General features: G+C 40.2%; 1 protein-coding gene across 1 annotated transcript in view; it reads right to left on the reverse strand.

Annotated features, from left to right (window-relative positions):
- Nucleotides 1–1,772: 1,772 nt before the first annotated feature.
- LOC133985365 (voltage-dependent R-type calcium channel subunit alpha-1E) overlaps nucleotides 1,773–19,936 on the reverse strand; it is an 89,899-nt gene continuing 71,735 nt past the window's right edge. The window contains exons 22-48 of the mRNA XM_062424987.1: nucleotides 19,408–19,637; nucleotides 18,688–18,799; nucleotides 17,857–17,986; nucleotides 17,266–17,325; nucleotides 16,448–16,554; nucleotides 16,203–16,214; nucleotides 15,923–16,019; nucleotides 14,168–14,328; nucleotides 13,422–13,559; nucleotides 12,552–12,753; nucleotides 11,873–12,037; nucleotides 10,962–11,072; nucleotides 10,784–10,864; nucleotides 10,492–10,677; nucleotides 10,180–10,271; nucleotides 9,120–9,291; nucleotides 8,571–8,698; nucleotides 7,027–7,123; nucleotides 5,329–5,434; nucleotides 5,098–5,205; nucleotides 4,848–4,948; nucleotides 4,407–4,507; nucleotides 4,023–4,185; nucleotides 3,750–3,878; nucleotides 3,453–3,600; nucleotides 2,608–2,789; nucleotides 1,773–2,372 (exon numbers count right to left, since the gene is read on the reverse strand). Coding sequence (XP_062280971.1) covers nucleotides 1,818–2,372; nucleotides 2,608–2,789; nucleotides 3,453–3,600; nucleotides 3,750–3,878; nucleotides 4,023–4,185; nucleotides 4,407–4,507; nucleotides 4,848–4,948; nucleotides 5,098–5,205; nucleotides 5,329–5,434; nucleotides 7,027–7,123; nucleotides 8,571–8,698; nucleotides 9,120–9,291; nucleotides 10,180–10,271; nucleotides 10,492–10,677; nucleotides 10,784–10,864; nucleotides 10,962–11,072; nucleotides 11,873–12,037; nucleotides 12,552–12,753; nucleotides 13,422–13,559; nucleotides 14,168–14,328; nucleotides 15,923–16,019; nucleotides 16,203–16,214; nucleotides 16,448–16,554; nucleotides 17,266–17,325; nucleotides 17,857–17,986; nucleotides 18,688–18,799; nucleotides 19,408–19,637 — 3,874 coding nt within the window. The 3' untranslated portion in view covers nucleotides 1,773–1,817. The remainder of the gene's footprint in view (nucleotides 2,373–2,607; nucleotides 2,790–3,452; nucleotides 3,601–3,749; nucleotides 3,879–4,022; nucleotides 4,186–4,406; nucleotides 4,508–4,847; nucleotides 4,949–5,097; nucleotides 5,206–5,328; nucleotides 5,435–7,026; nucleotides 7,124–8,570; nucleotides 8,699–9,119; nucleotides 9,292–10,179; nucleotides 10,272–10,491; nucleotides 10,678–10,783; nucleotides 10,865–10,961; nucleotides 11,073–11,872; nucleotides 12,038–12,551; nucleotides 12,754–13,421; nucleotides 13,560–14,167; nucleotides 14,329–15,922; nucleotides 16,020–16,202; nucleotides 16,215–16,447; nucleotides 16,555–17,265; nucleotides 17,326–17,856; nucleotides 17,987–18,687; nucleotides 18,800–19,407; nucleotides 19,638–19,936) is intronic.

Genomic DNA, 19,936 nt, shown 5'->3' on the forward strand with positions numbered 1-19,936 from the left:
GCTAAGATACATCTTTTCAGTCCAGGAATTTCTGGCTTATGAAATCTCACACCAGAAATGTCCTGTGTTCACATTTCAGAAACATGTCAAACTCAACATATTACAGCAACACAACAGCACATGATATAAATATACATCATACTAAGGGGGGGACAATAAATGGTGTTGGGATGTTCAAAGATATCAACAGTGAATGCTGGGACAAATAAAAAGCATAAACATTTCTCTGCCTGATGTTGTTGAAGTGGTTTTTAGATCCCATAATAATGAATACATTAAAATAAGAACAATTAGGCAGCTCTGAAACACATCTCTCTCCCATGAACATCATGCATGTGGAAATGACTCTGGAGCACAGAAAATACTATAATGCTTATTTTCTACTGACTAAAACATAGACTTAATTTGATGTGAGGGAAAGAATGGAGCAGTTAACACAGAGACAAACTATACTGTGCTTGTGATTCCTCTTTTTTTCTAAGAGTATCCATGTTGCGTAAATAATTTGCATCACATTTAAAAAAGGACGTTTAATTTCTCGTCATTTTCAACGTCACATGAGAGAAGGCAACACATCCTGGAGAAGACACATCCTCGGCTCTATGTACAGGAAGAAAATGGCTTTAGTCACCTCTCCGAAACGAAATGTCGACAGCAGCTATTCAGCGCAGTAGTGTTTTGAATGAAAATCCATTTGTCCTCACAAATAAGTCCCAGGCTATTTGTCCCTCAGATGGCTGTTCCTCAGGCCGGAGCCAATTATGATCCATGAACAGAGCAGATGTAGACCACAAGGTCCTTGTGATGGTCTTGTCAGACTGGACATCAGGGTGACTGAAGACTCCTCTAGTCTTTTTTACTTTGTTTTGGATCCAAAATATTCATCTTAACATTTCAGAGGATCATACATTACATAACAAATCCAATCCTGAGACAAAACATCTCTTATTCTGTATCTCTAAGATCCCTAGCCTCTTTTTTCCAACAACACAGCCAATATACTGTAAACCTACACTGTGCTGCTCTGCAAAAATGTACATTTTTAATTGTTATCAAACAGGAAAGAAACATAATTAACTCAACAAGCACTAGAAATTCAGTTCACTTTAATGTTTGAATTCATCAATTAGTGACTGTGTAATGCCCATAAACCATGTGGACACTGTTTTTGTAAACAGGAACTGTTTTTGTAATGGCAGGTTGCCGTTTATATTTTGGCAAAATTTGTCTGTATTAACTCCCTGTTTCATTGCTACTCTTACAACTATACACATAAAGACTAACAGCAACCTTCTCAAATTACCTGAAAATTAGAACCAAAAGCTAAAATACATTCATTGTATTACATTTTTAACATGCTATCTCTATGTTCATCTACACAAAATGTACTTAAATCAGTTTCTGGGATTCAACGTCTCTATATATTTTGTTCAAATAACAATCAAAACACCAACTTGTGTGGAAAGGCTTGGCAAGACATGGGTTTGCCTGCAGTGAGCTACTTATAGTACAGTCCCCGCTGTTGTCATGATTTGGCAAATTTTGTCTGTCGAGAGCAAACACATGTAAAGAAACATCCATGTCCACATATGCAGCCTCCCTCCAGCTACAGCAAAAACACACACACAAGCACACGTTGCAGACAGACACCCAAAGTATCCAGATAAATAGCAGTGGCGTGCAGTTCTGCTTGTTATGCTACTGGTACTGAGAATACAAGTTCTCAGAGCCACAGAGGAGCTAAAGCCTTGTGGCACAGCTGCTCTGGGGTGCCCTGCCTTTCTGTGCATCCTCTTCCCTATCATCCACTCTGGATTTTAGCAGCGGTCGTCCTCGTCTGTGTCACTTAGCAGCTCGCTGGCGTCAGCTGGGCTAGACTGGCCCAAATGCTTCCGGAAATGGCCATTAGGAACCTGCCAGGAGTGTCTGAGCTGAGGGGCGGAGTTTATGGCATTGGCACGTCCCAGACTGGTTGCCATGGCAGTCTCAAAAGTGAGGGTCTCCTGCCCCTCGCCTGCTTCACCACCACTGAGGTCCTCATGAAAAGGGAGGTAGGGCTCTGAGATGTAGCGGTGAGGAGATGGGTGGCTTGGTCCCGATACCTGACCTCCTGATGACCCCTGACCTGCAGCCAGAGGCTTGCCATCCTTATTAGCCCTCCACGAGTTCTCTGTAGAGCCACCAGGGCCATCCTGAGGCTGGGTCTGTTCCTCAGAGGAGGTTGCTGGTGTAGCAGATGGGTGGGCTCGGCAGACCAGAGGTGAGTAGGAGATGTAAGGCCGTGGGCGAGAGGGTGTCTGGGGAAGCTGGCGCCGATTACGAGGAGTACCAGAGTCTGAGGCTGACTGGCAGGGGCTGCCTGATGTGTTGACCTTTAAACGACATATATGCAGTACAAATACACACAGTTATAATGACCTAGAAGCAAAACAGTGAGAAAACACTGCCATTTACTCCGACTACTCCAGTTTCAGCTGTTATTCTCCTTCATTAGGATTCACTTTGAATAACGACTACATAACAGTCCTTGATTCAGTGGTTTGAATCCAAATCAGCAGGACTGAAACTGCTGCTTTAGTGTGTAATTTTACCCTGTTGTCTCCCCACCTGTCTCTGTAAGGTGTGTGCACGTCCTTCACTTGGTGAGCGGGACCGTCTCCTCTCACATGATGGGTCGCGGCTGCGCTCCTCAGAGTTACAGCGGGACACATCTGGAGACAGTAGGTGGCGCCGTTCCTTAGATCGCCCTCTCTCATGACTACTTGTTTCTCTATGGTTGATTCTCATGCCTGGGAGTGGTAAGGATTCAGCTTAGTCAAAAATAGAATGAAGCAAGTAAAACCCAATTAGCTTTTAATCAATACGAATAAAAACATGTCTCCTTCTATATTCAAATTATCAAGTTTAAAAATAACAAGTCATTTTCCACAATGTAAATTACAACTACATAAATATAATTACTATAATTGAATAAATTGTGGGAAGTCTAAATACTCTGTCAACATAATTAATGACTGGTACTCAAAGAACTAGTAATTAATTAGTTATTGATTTAATTCAAGGTCCCACTAGATTAGTCTACTATTGGTCTCAAATCTCAATTCAAAAACAGAAAACACTTTCCATAACAAGCCGTCTATACCAAATCATAATGGGTAATTCAGGGGCCATAAAAGATAAAACAGTTCATCGCAGTTAAAAACATTGACTCCAGTCAAGAATACTGTGTAATTTTGGTTGTCAATTGAATATGAATTAATTCAATAATCGGTCAGTAATGACGACTTTTGGAAGAGCTAAAAGGCTGAAAAAGATACATGTCCTTTTCCCACTTTTATTCCTGTAATTTAATCAGTTTTTAAAAACATAAGCTTCAAATGCCAAATTTAAAATTCCAGGATTAAACTGGTTATAAATACAAATCAGACAAGTGTTATGTGTTGGGAAGTGACCTCGGAAGTTCTTCTGGCGAGGCCTGTATGTGTCGTCAGGGCTTATTCTCTCCAGAGAGTGCTGCTCCTGCCACAGGCTGTTCACGCACTGGTCGCCGATAGTGGAGAAGGAGCGCTTCATCAGCTTACTGTCTGCTGACATTCCAGGCTACATATACACAAAACAACCAGATGAGCATTCACATAGGCAACCTTGTCAAAACACACACATTACTGGCACATAAAGAACATTTTATTTCTATGAATTGCAACCTATACTATGAACTATGTTAAAGTAAGGTTATCCCTCTTTATTACCTGTGGATCAACAGCCAGTCTGGGCATAGAGGATGCTCTGATAGATGCTGTCCGCTGAGGTGATTTTATCACTGTTGGGTCCTGCCTCTCCTGCTGCTTCAATTGGTTATACTCAACTACATCTGGCACCTATACAGATACCACAGAAAGAAGGACTGGGTGTCAAGAATCAAGCAGATTATTTTATAAAGATCACATGTCTACAATGTTTTGACGCAGATCCAATTTTAAGATTAGATGTGGCAATATTTTAGTTGTCTCAACGGTTGTTACCAGTGTTTGTAAATGGTGATGATGATGATGTGGGTTGTGGTACGGGTGATAGGGTGAATGGTAGTTGTCATCGTCATCTCCCTCCTTCTCTTCCCTGGAGTGAGGCTGCATGAACATCTCTTGGGGAGAGATGGGGCTGAGTGCCACAAAGCCTCCTCTGGTGCTGCAGTGACACACAAACACTTAGGCAGGGCGACTACAACACACACTTAGACACTGCTCATTTAACAGTGATTGTTGTAGATGAGAAGGGAACAGAAATCAACTGCAAACTCACTAACCAGATTCCAACTTCAAAACAATCATATTTTTAACTCTTCCATTATGAATAATCACAAGCCAGAATTTAAAGCTGTGTAAGGAGACTAAATGTTGAATATTTACAGAGCAGATCCAGCACTGTGTTTGAAGAACATATTGGCATTGCATAGGATTTCTTGAGGCAGAGAGGAGGCATCCATACGCTGGAACATAGGCGCATGTTTCTATGGGGCAAGAAAAACAAATACAAATACAGCATCCTAATTAAAACATAAACATTGCCAGCAAATTGTCACTGAAAATGATTACTGAGTTTTGTTATATAGTTCACATCTTATTTTGGATGAAGATGAAAGTTGAAAAATCTCTTTAAAATACTTTTTAATCAACTAAGTTCAATTTGAAACTGCAGGGCCTAAATTTTGACCCAAATGGACAAAAAAGTATAAATGACTAACTAATGGCCAAGGTTGAAACACTAAAAAGACTAACTAACTTACATGACTACATTAGGAGATGCTGGATGTTTTTTGGAAGAAAAAAAAAATTAAGGAAGAAAAGTACCTGTTCCTCCAGTTGTTGTCGGAGCTTCTTGGCCTTGCTCTGCTTGTAGTAGTCCATGATCATCATGGCGGCATAGATCTTCCCTATTGTCATGTGACTGGCTGAAAAGAAGAAAGAGGAAACCATCAGACACTGGATATGACCCTTCAAAACTTTATCAAGAAACACCATTTTACTAACTCAACTATTATGATTGCAATAATAGCTTTCTTCTCTTTGTATTAATGTATTGTAATTTGGCTGATGTTACCCTTGTGAATGGGAACCAGCAGGTCCAGTGTCTTCTGAGAGAGGTGAGGCCATATGACACTAATCTCCTTCTGAAGGTCCAGGTCCATCTGATTTCGATCCTCTCCTCCTGAAAATAAACAGATGACAAATCAAAAAACAAATAGGACACAGGCAGACAACAGGTGTGATTTCCAATAATTTTACATGACAGTGAGTCATGTGTCTGTAGAGTTTTGATGTTTCTTCTAACCTCGGGCTATCTTTATCTCCAGGGCTGTGCGGATGAGGGCCATGAGGGTGGAAGTGAAGTGGACGGACATGTCATCGTCCACAGGCATGTTCATCAGGACTAGTCTCTGATGGTATCATAGAAAGCATCACAATCAGATAACCGCGCTAAATGACAAAACACAGATATAACATTACACACTTCAATAGGAGGAAGGCCAGAACTGCTGTGGTGGCTCATGATATGAAACTTTTTTGTTTTTGGTGTTTACTTACTGAATCATTTTTCAAAACCAGATATTCCATTAGTATTTATTATTTTCTTGATTAATCGATTCAATGTTTTGCCAATAAAATGTCACAAAATTGTGAAAAATAGCTGTTATGATTTTCTTAGAGCTCATGCTGATGTCCTCAAATGTCTATTTTGTCCGATCAACAGTCAGAAATCCAAAGGTATTCAATTTACTATCAAGTATGATACAGAAAACCTTAAAATCCTCATACCCCAGAAGCTGCAACCAGCAAAAAAATGACTAAAATGATTATTCAAATACCAAAATAGTGCCTAATTATTTTCTGTCGATTGACTAATCAATTAATTGACTAATCGTTGCAGCTCTAATATATCATGGCTAGTGAACAGGTCAGATTTTACATTATCAAGGTTGGACTTCAATGCCATTGCAGGACTTGGGACTTTATTGGTGGGGCAGCTAGCTTAAAAAGTCATGAACAACCATGGCCTTTCTGTGTGACACACATAAGAAACTTAGAAAGAGGGTTTCCATTTTAATCATGATTTCATAGTTTCAAATAGCTAGTACTTCCTTAACTGACATGTCCCCATATAACTCCAGTTATCTTACTTAAATGGAGTTAGTTTGACAACACTGCTAGATACAAGAAGGACAGAGAGGACATGTATATAGATACAAAATAACTATTTGCTAATGATGAGAAAATTGTATTATGTATTATGTCAAAATCAAGAAACAATGAGAAATAATTACACTTGTTTTTGCATGTCATCTCTGGGCTTTTGTAAATAGAGGCTGAAACTGTTATCAGGTATTATAAAAGAAGATAAAACTCACACAACACATGTGCAGTAAGAGAATAGGAGAATAGGCTTCATCTGTGATGGCGCATGCTTGCAGGATCACACACATACACACACACACACACACACACACACACGCACACACACACACACACACACACACACACACACACACACAGACACACACACACACACAGTACACCACATAATACACACTGACATCACACTGGGATGTAGCAGGAGGCACATGCAAACAGGTATGGAAGAAACAGAAGTAAGTATGTAAGACATGACTTCGACGATGACAAGATACAGCATGTAGATGTTTAACAACTCTCTTGATAAAGTCCTGACTTAGAATAAATAAACTCCACCAAGACTCTTTCATCAGATAACAGCAAACAAGTATGACGTCTTAGTTCACTGTCAAGATGCAAAGCAAAACAGGCAAATCATTACAACAGCACTATTCACCTGCCAATAAAAAAAATACTGGAACTTAAAGCTTTTTCAACAAGCAATACTGCATTATACAATCAACAGAAAAAAATGCCTTGCTTTTCCAATGTATGACACACAAAATGAGCTTCAACAGTGCTTGTCCTTTTGATTAAATGTATGAAGGCAGCACCTGTTAGCCTCCAGTGTTTAGTCTACCTTATATGCCACCTTGGAGGGGCATTTCTTGCCCAGGCCTAGAGGTGGCGACATGTTGGTCAACATCTCATACATGTCAGTGTAATGGATGCGACCACTGGGGGTGCCAGGTAGCCATGAAGATGGGGATGAGAAAGAGGAACAGAAAAGGGAGGGAATAGAGGAGGGGAGGAAAGGAGGGAGGGTGAAGTGGGAAATTGAATAATGGTGGAGGAGTTGGGGAGTGTGTTCCCAAGGGATGGAGGAGGGGAAAAAGAAACACAGGAGGAAAGGTGAAGGATAAAAGAGAGAATGGAGGAGATACAAGAGAGAGGATTATTCCAATGCATTACAGAGGGAGAGAATAAAGAAGAAAAAAAAACACAGGTTGTATTCTTTCTATGTCGCCATCAGGGCATAGAAATCTGGGGAAGGAGAAAACCTCGGACAGCACAAGCAAAGGAATGACAGCCTCACTGGATCTGGTGCAAATTAAATACTTACGTTGTGTGTGTGTGTGTGTGTGTGTGCGAGAAAGTACATCTTTAAACCAGATCAAGAAGGTAGAAAGAGACAGGCTTCCCCCAGATTGCTCCACAATTGCATCAAAAGAGGCACTCTGATTAAATTTGTCAATGAGGGATGTCCTGTGCCTTAGTACCCTGAGACTGGAGTGTCATCATTCTTTGACCCAGGCAGACCTGAGTAACACACCCCTAGGGTCAAGCAAGGTGGTGACAGTTGGTGAAGGGGGAAAAAAGGAGGGAGCGGAAAGAAGGAAGTCAAGAGGGATCCCACATGAAAGAGGCAGGTAGGGGTTGGGGGCTGGGGGGTTTGTTGACATGGGGGAGCCAAACCTTGCATGCCACCCTGTGGGGGCAGTTCTTCCCAAAGCCCAGAGGAGGTGAGATGGAGCGTACAACTTTGTACATCTCCTTATAGTGGATCCTACCACTGGAAAGAACATACATGTCTTTAGTTGTGTGTTATTACAGCCTTGTAGTCCACAAATAAGGTTGAGTGAGGCCTAAATAGAGGCTGTGCTGTTTTAGGATTTCCTAACTTTTTTGTATAAAAGTCCACATTATTAGAATACTCATGATAATCAGTTTTTAAACAATGTTTTTCTATGTGCCGTATCTACAATAATATATTATTATACTAATATCATATTCATAACAGAAATACCAACCAGACCAAATGTTTCCCAACTTGCATAATGCTCTTTCACTAGTGTCAGTGAGACAAAATAATTATTTTCTTTATAATTATTATCTTTATTTTCAGTATCTTCACTGTCCCTAGTTAGTTAAGTAATAGTTGCATGCAGGTTTGTCTAGCTGGTTGATTTAGCCAACCTAAGAGTGATTTTGAAGTGCACAGAAATATTAAAATATTCAGCTCAAGTACTGTAGCTGCTTCTATTCTTGAGTATATGTTTATTGTATTGAAATACCTCATTGTTAATGTAAGGTTTATCAAATAAACATTTCACTCTCTTTTAGTGTCAATAAAAAGACATTTGTATCTGAACATTTGTACTTTAAAAACTGTGAGACACTGACCAGGCAGCACGATCATACTCCCCCCAGATTCGGACAAACTCATCCAGGTGGTGGGGACCCAGGATGGATGAGTCCCGGGTCAGATACTCAAAGTTATCCATGATCACAGCCACGAACAGGTTCAGCATCTGGACAAAAGACAAGCAGAGGAAGGAGGTGCTTACAGGTTCATTTAAATTGGGCTGGAAGGTGAAAAAAACATCAATATGGTGCTCAAAACCACAACAAAATATGGAATCTAGACAGTGCAGTCTCTACACACATTCTTACACAAGGTTTAAACACTTAATATGTTTCCAGGAAAATTAAAGGTATCCTTGCTGGAACTTATTATTCAGATCAGATTACTGCTTCATTGTCACGAGTTTTCATTCCCTAGGATGGCAACGTAATGTTCTCATGCTACCCCTAACCATCTCACTCCTTGTGCCTAAACTTAACCAACAAAGGCAATGAGTACTAGCCAATCAGAGACAGAGTAGGGCAGGTCTCTGCAGAACATTTTGTCACAGTCCTAGGAAACAAAAGTGGTTCAGCTCCTTTTCTTACCAGGAAGGAGCTGAAGAAGATGAAGGAGACAAAGTAGAAATAGGCAAAGTCGGAGCCACAGCCTCCCTCCTGGGCAGTCGTATGTACTGCTGTATGCGATGGATCCGTCTCACACTGCCGCCCCCCCAGACATGACAACATGATCTCCTGCCATGACTCCCCTGTGGCACTCCTGGACACACACATATACACAAATTACACAACATTGGGAGGAGATGGAGGAGGAGAAGGAGGAGGAGGAGTTGGTTAAGACGTGTGCTGTCCAGCTCACAGTTTATTCACAGTTATATCTGCCATCTGGAGGGTGCAAACAAAGCATCACAACTCGTGACACCCGCTTCAGAGACAGCTTTTAGATGCTCTGAATATAGGATGTACACACATTTACCATATGTTCTATATGCAACAGTGATGACGAATGAAAATTTGAATAATTTCTTTTAATATTAATTTGGCCTGCATGCTTGTCATGTGCAATTTCACTGTTTCCAGGGGCAGACAGCTGGAGCCAGAGAAATAACTTGTATGTTGTTTTACATGTTTAAATGCACAAATGTTTTAGTTATGGCATATGAGAACAAATTTACACTTTAGCTGGGGAAAACAAACACAATAACAACTCTTAACACTCTTAACCTAGATAAGTCATTCCATTATTTGACCTCTTCTGCTGTGTGTATAACTCTCAAAGTGTCTGCAAAGCTATTTGCTAAGGAAGTAAGTGGTGCACTGCAGCATCCATCACCCCCTGACACTGAGTATCCCTTTGGGTATTTTGAAAGCAAAGCCTTTCTGCTGTAACCTAGCAACATCATTCAGACTACATTAAAGAAATGTGTTATTTAGTGAACCAAGTGTAGCAAATCAAATTTAGCTTTGATCACTGCTGGATCTCAATTTAACCGAGATGCAGAGACGGTAACAACTAGTGTTGAAGCTAAACCACTGGATTTAGTGGAGTGTTGAGATTTCACATCAGATCACAGACTAGCTCCCAGGATCATGTTTTAAAGTCCCACACTACATGGAGAACAGGACTGCAGATCCCAAGGTTTCCTACCTGAAGAGCAGCATCAGAGCACCAGAGAAGGTCTTGAAGTTGTTGTGCTGGTTAATGTGAGTCTCCTCATTCAGCTTAATGTTCCCAAACACCTGATTCACAGGTCACAAGTGTCAAAAACAGCAACATAGGATGGGATAGCACCCAGATATACACACATGAACATATGAAAAATGGGAAGCACACAACATAAAGTCACCATTAAACATTTTATTTCTCCATCAGACTAATATTCTAAATATGCTGTGGAACGCTGAGTGAAAATGGTAATTGCTGCACATTAAAAACTGGCTCCAGACAGAGAGCATCAACCTGCATGCCAATGATGGCGTAGATAAAGAAGAGCATGGCGATGAGCAGGCAAACGTAGGGCAAAGCCTTGAATGACTGGACAAAGGTCCACAGAAGGATCCGAATGGTGTAGCCTTGTCTCAGCAGCTTGATCAGGCGAGCTGCTCGGAACAGCTTCAAGAAACTCATGTTGAACGATGGAAAAGACTGGCAGCGGGAAACATGAGAGGGGAGGGAAACTGTTGTTTATCACTGGTGTTGAGTGATGACAGTTTCAGTGTCAGAGTCTGTTTATCATGTTTTTCTTTCTTACCTGCAATTCTACCACAATCTCAGTGATGCTGCCCAAGACAGTGATGAAGTCGAAAATATTCCATGTGTCTCGAAAGTAGTTCTGTAGAAACACAAAAGATGGTTTGAGTCATTTCTACAGATTGAAGTGCATGAGAAGTTCTTGAATTCACATTGTGAGTTGTTCTTTTTCCTCTCACCAGAAAGCCGAAGGCCATGATCTTGAGGACACACTCGACAGAGAAGAGAACAGTAAAAGCTGTGTTCAGGTGCTTCAGTACGGCATCATATGTCGGCGGGGCAGAGTAATACTGAAAATACAAAGGCGGCAGGGGTTAATGTACCATGCTACAAGTCAAATAAAAAAAAATCCCTAACCAATTCACTGCAGCTCAACCTCATAATACCAGTCTGATATCAGCTTGATCTTCAGACCTGCACTCTGCAGACCTACAGGTTGATGGAAGATTCCTCCAGGCCCATAAATAGTGCCTTAGTCTCTGCACCTCTCATCTGTCGCACTATAAAAGGAGTCATTCCTCTAGGGACGGCAGCCACAGTTAATGAGGTCATACTAAATAGCAGCCCCTGGACATTATAGATCAATATTTAACACAGGCTGAGTCACCCTGCGTCTGTCTGTTTCTCTGAACGACCAGCACTGCCTAGGAAAAGAACATTTTAAGGAAATAAATAGTGATGAGAGGTGTGGGGAAAAAAACCAAAATGTCAGCAACCAGAGGAGAGCTCAGCAGATCCAAACGCAAACATCACAGTGTGTTGAGGTGGTACTGTGGTACCTAAAATGAAAAAAAAACTGTGTATACACATCTCGGCTTATTTTAAAACCAAAGTGCTAACAGTTGCAAGCTTATGACAGAATATGCTGCTGAGAAGCAATACAAGGTGTGTTTTTCCCATCAGAGAACAAGGATGTGTGGAAAATGACACGTCGTTTTTAGGAGTGAGGACGGAGGGAGAAGAGAGAGATTGAAGTACGTAATGGTAGAACCTAATTTATTCATTATCATCTAATGTTTTGGCCATATTGCATTTACTTGTAATATTTTCTTCTTTGATTTTCTTGCTGCCTTCTCTTTATTTTCCTTACCTTCATCATCAGTACGATGGTGTTGAGAGCGATCATGGCCAGGACGGTATACTCAAAAGATGGCGACACCACAAAATGCCACAGACGGTATTGGAACGTGTGCCGGTTTTGGGGCATGTAACGGGTTAGGGGCTTGGCACCAATGGCAAAGTCTATGCATGCCCTCTAAAATAAAGACAACAGGAGAGACAAAGAGAGAGGAAAAAAGAGGATGTGTGAAACAGTGAACTACACAGCAAGCATTTCTGTTTGATTTAAACTCTTGAGGGAGAAATGTTTCCTAAAAGGCACACAGACTAGACATCAAATCCATAATATACTCTGCATACAGGAGAGAGACAGAGAGAAGGACACCAATGCGAACTCAGTATAAGGAAAATACAACACAGCAATCCTTTGAAACTAGAAAAGCGTATTAAACTAACAAAGCAAAAACACTAAAAGGTAGCTTGTTTGGGAGTTTCTGTTTTTTGTCAGGAGAATAAACATATTAACTAGGACCAGCCAGAATCATACTAACGAGTGTGTTAAATTACACCTAGTTGAGAGATTGCACCTATGTTTAAAGCCTGCATATCTAATTGTGTCTGCTGTTTGCTTTACTGCATCTGAGAGCTGCAAATTAGAAAAAAGGAAGAGAAACTGTTTACTGGTTGTGCCCACACTGATCTTTCCTAACCTCATTCTTTTCCAGGCTGCACTCCTCCATCATCTTATCCCCCTGTTCTTGAAAGGTGATGATGATGAGAGCCACGAAGATGTTGACGAAGAAGAAAGGAAAGACAACAAAGTAGATGACATAGAAGATGGACATCTCCATCCTGTTGCCGTGGCTCGGTCCCCTGTCCTCCTCTGTAACATCAACTGAGTGCTGCAGGACCCTGGGAGAGCAGACACACAATGCTAATGCTAACACTAAAGCTAAAAGATGAAAGAGAACGAAAAACTTCCACCGCTCAGCAAGATAGTAACAGCACAAGAACAGTTATAATTTTACTGTAACACCCACTTAAAATATATCAAGACTGTTTAACGTCAGTCCCAAGCAAATACAACTGTAACAGGAAAACAGGAACATTTTCCCTTTTGAAAAGTGACATTTCAAAAGTGGCAAAAAAATATGTGCTGTGCTACAGCAGCAAAGAAGCTATTAGTTCTGTCAGAAACAATTTGAGTATCTGTAAGTACGTATCTGTTCACTGGGTTGGAGATCCAAAGCCAATTTGCTATTTGGAACAGGATATGATTTTAATTCATTTCCAAAGCAGCAGTCAATTAAGGAGGGTGGGAGCAGTACAACCCCACAAGCACTGTCAATGACATATTGGTGTAACCTTATTGTGCTATAATGAATGGCAAAATCTTTGTTAAATTAATCACATCTATTATATTTCCTTCGTCAAAGGTCAGATTTGACCATTACCAAAGAACAAACCCAGATGTTAAAAGGTTATAATGCTCATAAAAACTAACAAGCCCTCCAAGATTGTAAAATGATATGTGGGAAAGCTCTCGCTAAATTTCCTCATCCTTCCACTCAGAGACTCACTGAGGCCATCCCTCTCCAGTGGAAACAGTGAAGAGAGTCAGCAGAGCCCAGATGACATTGTCGTAGTGGAACTCATGCCTCTTCCAGTCTCTTCTCTTCACCTCTTTCTTGTCTTTCCCATAATCAATGTAATAACCCCTGGAGGAGAAGAGAGAGTAAACAGGTGGTACATCAGAAGAAAAAGGTGTAGAATTTACAGTAAGAAAAGTTTGTATCATTTAGGGTTTGTTATCTTATTTGCACAGTTTTAGAATGAGTTGAGCCACAGAACAAATGCAAACAACACATAAACAACAAAAGTGAAGAAAAGAAAGAAAGAAAGAAAGAAAGAAAGAAAGAAAGAAAGAAAGAAAGAAAGAAAGAAAGAAAGAAAGAAAGAAAGAAAGAAAGAAAAAGAAAATTGGGTGGAAAGAAGAGGAAAAAACAAAAAAGAAGATGATGAAGAAAAACTAAATGGTATAAAAGTAAGGAGGTAAGTGGGAAAATGAAAAGAACAGAATAAGTAGATAAGTAATCAGTAATCAAGAAAGAAAGAAAGAGACAAACAAAATAAATGTGTGCTCATATTTGTTGACATCCATGTGGACAATAAAGTATATATCTATCTGTCTATCTATCTATCTATCTATCTATCTATCTATCTATCTATATCTATCTATGTAAGGAAGGATAAAATACTTTCATTAATCAGAGAGAATAAAGGAAGGACATAAAAAGACCAACAGAAAGAAGTAAACGAGTTTTACTGGCAGTCCTTCTCTGTGTCCTTCGAACTGTCGGTACAGTAGAAAAACTTCCCCTTGAAGAGCTGCACAGCGATGACGGCAAAGATGAACATGAAAAGCTTGTAGACAATCAAGATGTTGAAGACATTTTTCAGAGATGTCACCACGCAGTCAAACACCGCCTGGAAGAGAGGGAGAGAAGGACAGATTAGATGAAAACAACATATAGAGAGATCAGGGACTGAGATCTGTGCAGAGGTTCAGACAAGACGAGCATTTTTATTTTTAAATATTCTCTTTTAACCATTAAGATTTAGTTGTATTCATATATAAATTAATCCATTCAAAGTTATGGTATTATATATTTTTTGTCATAATTAATTGAAAAACATTTTAACTGGTAATTGTTTTGCTCTTTGTCTTTAGAAACCGTGTTAATTGTTTTCCAATGGGACATGAATTTTCAATGCCACATTAAAATCATATTACAACACAGGAAACAGTGATTTCAGTGTTGTGTGTCCAGCAGAGAGCAGCACAGAGCTGCCAGTACTAAATGCAAAATGCTGTCAATAGTTTTAATGAGGTGAGCTTTTTCATTTTTTGAGATGAAGACGCACTGCTCATGCCAAAATGAAACACTATCAACTATCCAATCACAGCAGGACCATAGGTGGGGCTTACCAGTGCTGATATTGCCTGATGGCAGCCATGACAGGCAGCCTTTCATGTTATAACGGGTTCCTGAGGGCCAGTTGGCGGGGGGATGCTACTATTGAAGCTACATTTAGTTACACTTGTGATTACTGTTTAATTGATTATGTTCAACTTGTTTTTTATTTAGGAATTTAAAATCTTCCATGATCACAGTGTAGACACTGTTTTGTAAACTCATGTAAGTGTGTTTGAATGCTTGTGAGAAACTCAGACCTAGTGCAGTTTTGGACACAGACAGTCATTAGGCTGCCTGATTCCCCACCTTCACATCTGGCTCTCCTCATCCTCCCCACTCCTCTTTCCTTGACTTTTTTTTTTTCTTCATTCTCTTTCATTCTTCTTACCTCAATTTACTTCCTCTCTTCATTGTTGAACATATTTTGTGTCCTGAATATTTTCAGGTGTTATACTTCTGTGCATGACTTTTTCAGTTTTTGTGATTTGGCCTCTCCTATCCTCTCCTCTCCTTGATTTCTCCCCAACAGACAGACTACATATGAGATTTGTGAATCCCAGTCCTGACAACATCTCTTCATGCCCTAATGCTCACAGTTTGTCACCTCACGGTCTATCACCTCATCTGCTCTCACGTCTTTAACTTAAAGCGCACCAGACGAGAGAGGATGTATCTTTAACATGATACTTGTTATGCCTCTATGTGTGTTTGTGGACAAGTAGAGATGTGTGAAAGCCCAAATTTTGTAGCAAAAATACAATGTATAAAATGTGCAGGCATATACACAAACTTAACTGCAGCGAGATTCTTTTACACTATAGTTGACAGATAAATATCTAAATCCAGACTTGGGATCTTTTGCTCCTTGCACCTCCTAGACATTTACATAACATGTTTTCAACTATTACCTATAAATAGACATATAATATTAAATAAAACTTGTCGTTGTCTCATTATAATCTTTGATTTATTTTTTAAATTTGTCTGGTATACATCTTTTCTAATTAATTAGGCCATAATATAAAATATTAATAGAAAGGACACATTTAATGACCCTATGCAAACACAACCAAGTAAATAAACAAAGACTGAGCATTGCTGACCTTGAGTTTAGGAAGTCTCTTGATGGTCTTCAAGGGTCTGAGGACACGCAACACTCTCAGAGATTTGATGGTTTTAATGTCCCGTCCTTTGTTATTTCTGTACAGGCAGACAGAGAGTGTGAGCATCACACCATAGCAGCAGGGTAAATATCATATTTTTAGACTCCTATATGATATCTGAAACTGATGACATACTGTTATATTAGTATAGTCTATTTAACATAGACTACTTATACTCTACTTATTTTGTCTATAGGTGATATTAGTTCTAGTAGACTACCCCATCACATTGCTGCTGGTCATTCCCACGGGGCCACCATCGACAGATGGAGAAAAACAGAAGAGAGGGAAATGTATATCAACAGTTATAATGTTGTAAGAAAAATGGAAGAGGTGCTTCAATAGTGTCCAAGCACATGATGTGAAACACCTCTTTACAGCAAAAAAAGCCAACTTATAGTTGCTCTATAGACATTTTAATGTTAAGACATATGATTAGACCACAAAAAAAATCATGTGACTAACGTGAGGGCGAAGGCCACCAGTGCTCCCACAACAACAATGAAGTCAAGGATGTTCCACAAGTCTCTGAAGTAGGAGCCATCATGAAGGATTAGACCCTGGTCAATCATCTGAGGACAACATAAGTGAATCAAATTTAATGTCTAATCTTTTTTTTTTGTTTCAGTTGAAATTTTAAAGAGAATTCAGCTCCTGATCAGGTTGAATTGAAAGAGCAGGGGGCCTTATAGACATACAGCTCAAAATGTGTTGTAGGAAAAAATTTGAGGGGTTGCAAGATTCCTCTACTCATCATTTTTTTTTAGCTTAACTGGCTAATTTAATTTTGTCAGGACTCAAATCATTCAAATGAAACAAAGAAAGAAATATCTCTTTAGTAGAACTGTTCACAACCAGTAGATGAGAGTTTCCGTAAGTAATTTCTTCTCTGTCACTGTTCCTGAATCAGTCTCTGCTCCGTCTGCTCTGCGTTGCCCTCATTACCCACATATGCTCCTAACTGGACTGGTGTATTTAAGGCTGAGTCTCTGGGTGGTCTCCAAGCAGTGTGTCAAGACTTTTTTTCTGCACTAACTGTTCCAGTCTCCTCTCCTGGCTCTCACCTGTGGACCCTCTTCAGCTAAGCCATCTTCAATCTCCCGCTGAGACTCCCCTCAATCCTACCCTTCCAAGCTGCCTCCGTTCCCCTGTCCCCCTCTACCCGCAGACCTACTTAACTCCAGCCCCACTTCTCTTTAAACATAATTACGCTCTTCCTGAGTCTGACAGTAAATTTTGCATGCAATCAGTCCACAAACAATGATGTATACACAGTAACTCACCTTTATAATCATTTCAAATGTGAAGACTCCAGTGAACACATAATCAAAATATCGTAGAACCTGTGAAGTCAAAGAGAAAGATCAGAAATTCAGATGAGACATCGATAAAAATGAATATATTCTCTTCACAAAAAAGTCAATTCTTTCTAATTGTTGTATTGTTTCATTTCATTTACTTCACAGATTCCCAGCTTGTGGTTTAGTATAAAACAGCCTCCTTAAATGATGGTTATACAACACAGATATTGGCCTCATTCCTCCCATCATCAGACTTCATTTGCCTAACCCATCAGCAATTTAATTGCCCCCCCCATCAAGTCACATTAGCGTCCTTATGCAAAACAAGGAAATGTTTCTTCTAAAAGTTTTTTTTTCTCTTGATGGTACTTTAGCTGCTTAGCATAGATGAAGGGAGCTATGAGACCCAAGGCACCGATAAATAGTGATTGAAATGCTGCCTTAGGAGTTAACATAGTGATTCAATCACTGAAACAGCAAAAAGTATTTTGGATTTTAACAAGTCAGTAAAATTACAGATGCCCCTGTTTGAAACAGATAATATCAAAAATACATAAATGTGTACACACAAACCTTATTCCAGTCAGAGGAGGTGGCCACAGGGTCCTCTGCAGCGAGTGCTATACTACTAGCAGCTATGACCAGGAGGATGGACATTTCAAAGTACCTGAGGTTCACCACATAATGACACACTCGGCGCACCCTGAGAGAGAGAGAGAGAGCATACAGAAGGTTCAAATTATATACAGAGGGGGTAATGTATAAAAGAGTGAGGCTGGAATTAAATAGCATTATCAGGCTAAAATAGAGGAACCATGGGATTAAATGACAAGCCAAGGCTGCATTAGTATCCCAAGGGGCCCCTGGGCACTGAAGCTCATGGCCCCCAAACAACTTTTATTTTATTCTGATTGGAAAACGCTGCTGTTGGGTGGAAACCTAACTAATATTTATCATACCATAATTATCAAAAGAATGGGTGTCAAGTCTTGTGTCATATTTCTGTATGAGGGGTTTGCTGCAGGACTCTCTCTTGGTCAGGTGAGGTGACTTCCTGGAGTCATGTCATCACTTTGAGGTTGCCAGGCAACCAGTGGAGACTCCAGTCAGAGTGGGGGAGTGGTATTGATTTTCTCATCTAACTCTTGACAAGAAAGCAAATAAATAAATTTCCCAAAATGCCCCTGCAATATTTCATTAACTCTGAACATTTTGAATGTGTTCCAATGTTGGAAATTTATTTAGATCACATGTGATATATGGAACACCATTATTCCCTTATTGCACCAATATAAAAAATAATGCACCACTCCTCCATAAAGCCTCTAGTGTCTGCTCAAACGGGGGAATAGGCAAAAAAGTAAAACAGCAGCTTCCTGTGAGCAGTGTGTGGTAGCAACTTACGGGTTGTCAGGTTTGAAGATGAACATGCTGTCTGGGGTCACAGTGTTGACAGGCTGTGTCTCCTCTGCCTCCTCCTTCTCTGATTTACAGGTTTCAGGGTCTTTACTGTTGACTAGGGAGGGTCGGGAGAAGAAGATGATGAAATGAAAACGAAGAAGAAACGTAAAGTGGGATGAGAACAAGGTAGAATGGATATTAATGAGGACACTCTCAAAGCCTAAGCTCAGTTTTCAGGAGAGAACTGTAATCTGGAGAATATCCACAGAGAATGGATTGAGCCTCTGTTGTGACTGACTACTTTCCATAATGCCTGAGCCCCCAGAGCAAAAATGTGTGAAATAGATATGAAATCAAGCATGACTCTGCAACCGCATGATCTATTTCTTGTCTCAAATTTATTCAGAAACTAAATTTGCTTGAGAGGTTATGAGAAATCACATTTCCAGTGCAGTTGTTTTGCTTTTGAAAGGCAAAAACCACTAATAGATCAGTGGGTGGTGTATTCATCCAATCAGATGTATAAAGGGCTCACACTGAAGACCCTTTCCAAATCACAGTGACTGAAGTGAAAATTATGGGCTGGTCTTGTGAGGTTATAGTCAAGGTAGTAATGTCAAGCCATGAGAAAATCCCCATCTATGAAAAAAGTCACTTCATCAGATGATCAGATTATATTCCTTGCAAACTATCAAACCAACAGTTGGACCAGCTGCTGGCTACCTGTGATCGTGGAGAGCTCCAGAGACGACTGGTCGTTGGGCACCTCAATGATCACGCTTGAGGTGAGCTGAGATTTATCCTGGTCCTGCTCTGCTTCCTTGTCCTCTTTGTTGCTCTCTGGGACAACAGGTGGAGATGCGTCTGACTGCTTTTGAGGCTCCTCCTGCTTCTGGTCACCAGTATGGTTGGCTGGTGGGTCAGTGTCCCCTCCCTCACTACAGTTACCTTGTCTGTAGACACAGAGAAAAAGACTTAACTGGATAGACAGGAGGACAGTGACACACTGTGTTCAGTGCAGCAGTCACTAGTGGGCTGATGCTCTTACAAATTTGAGAAATTTGGGGCTCATTCTTTGTGTGTGAGAGATCTGGGTAGTTAAATAATTTTGAGTGCTGAAAGTAACAACTCAACAAAGTAACAAAGACATCCCGTGATTTGATCTGCGTTAGTAATACATAAAACGTATATCTGTATTTTGTTAGATACAGTTACATCTCCAGTGATAATCACTGACATTATGACACACTTA

The sequence above is a fragment of the Scomber scombrus genome, chromosome 8 (assembly GCF_963691925.1).
Source record: "Scomber scombrus chromosome 8, fScoSco1.1, whole genome shotgun sequence".
Taxonomy (NCBI): Eukaryota; Metazoa; Chordata; class Actinopteri; order Scombriformes; family Scombridae; genus Scomber; species Scomber scombrus.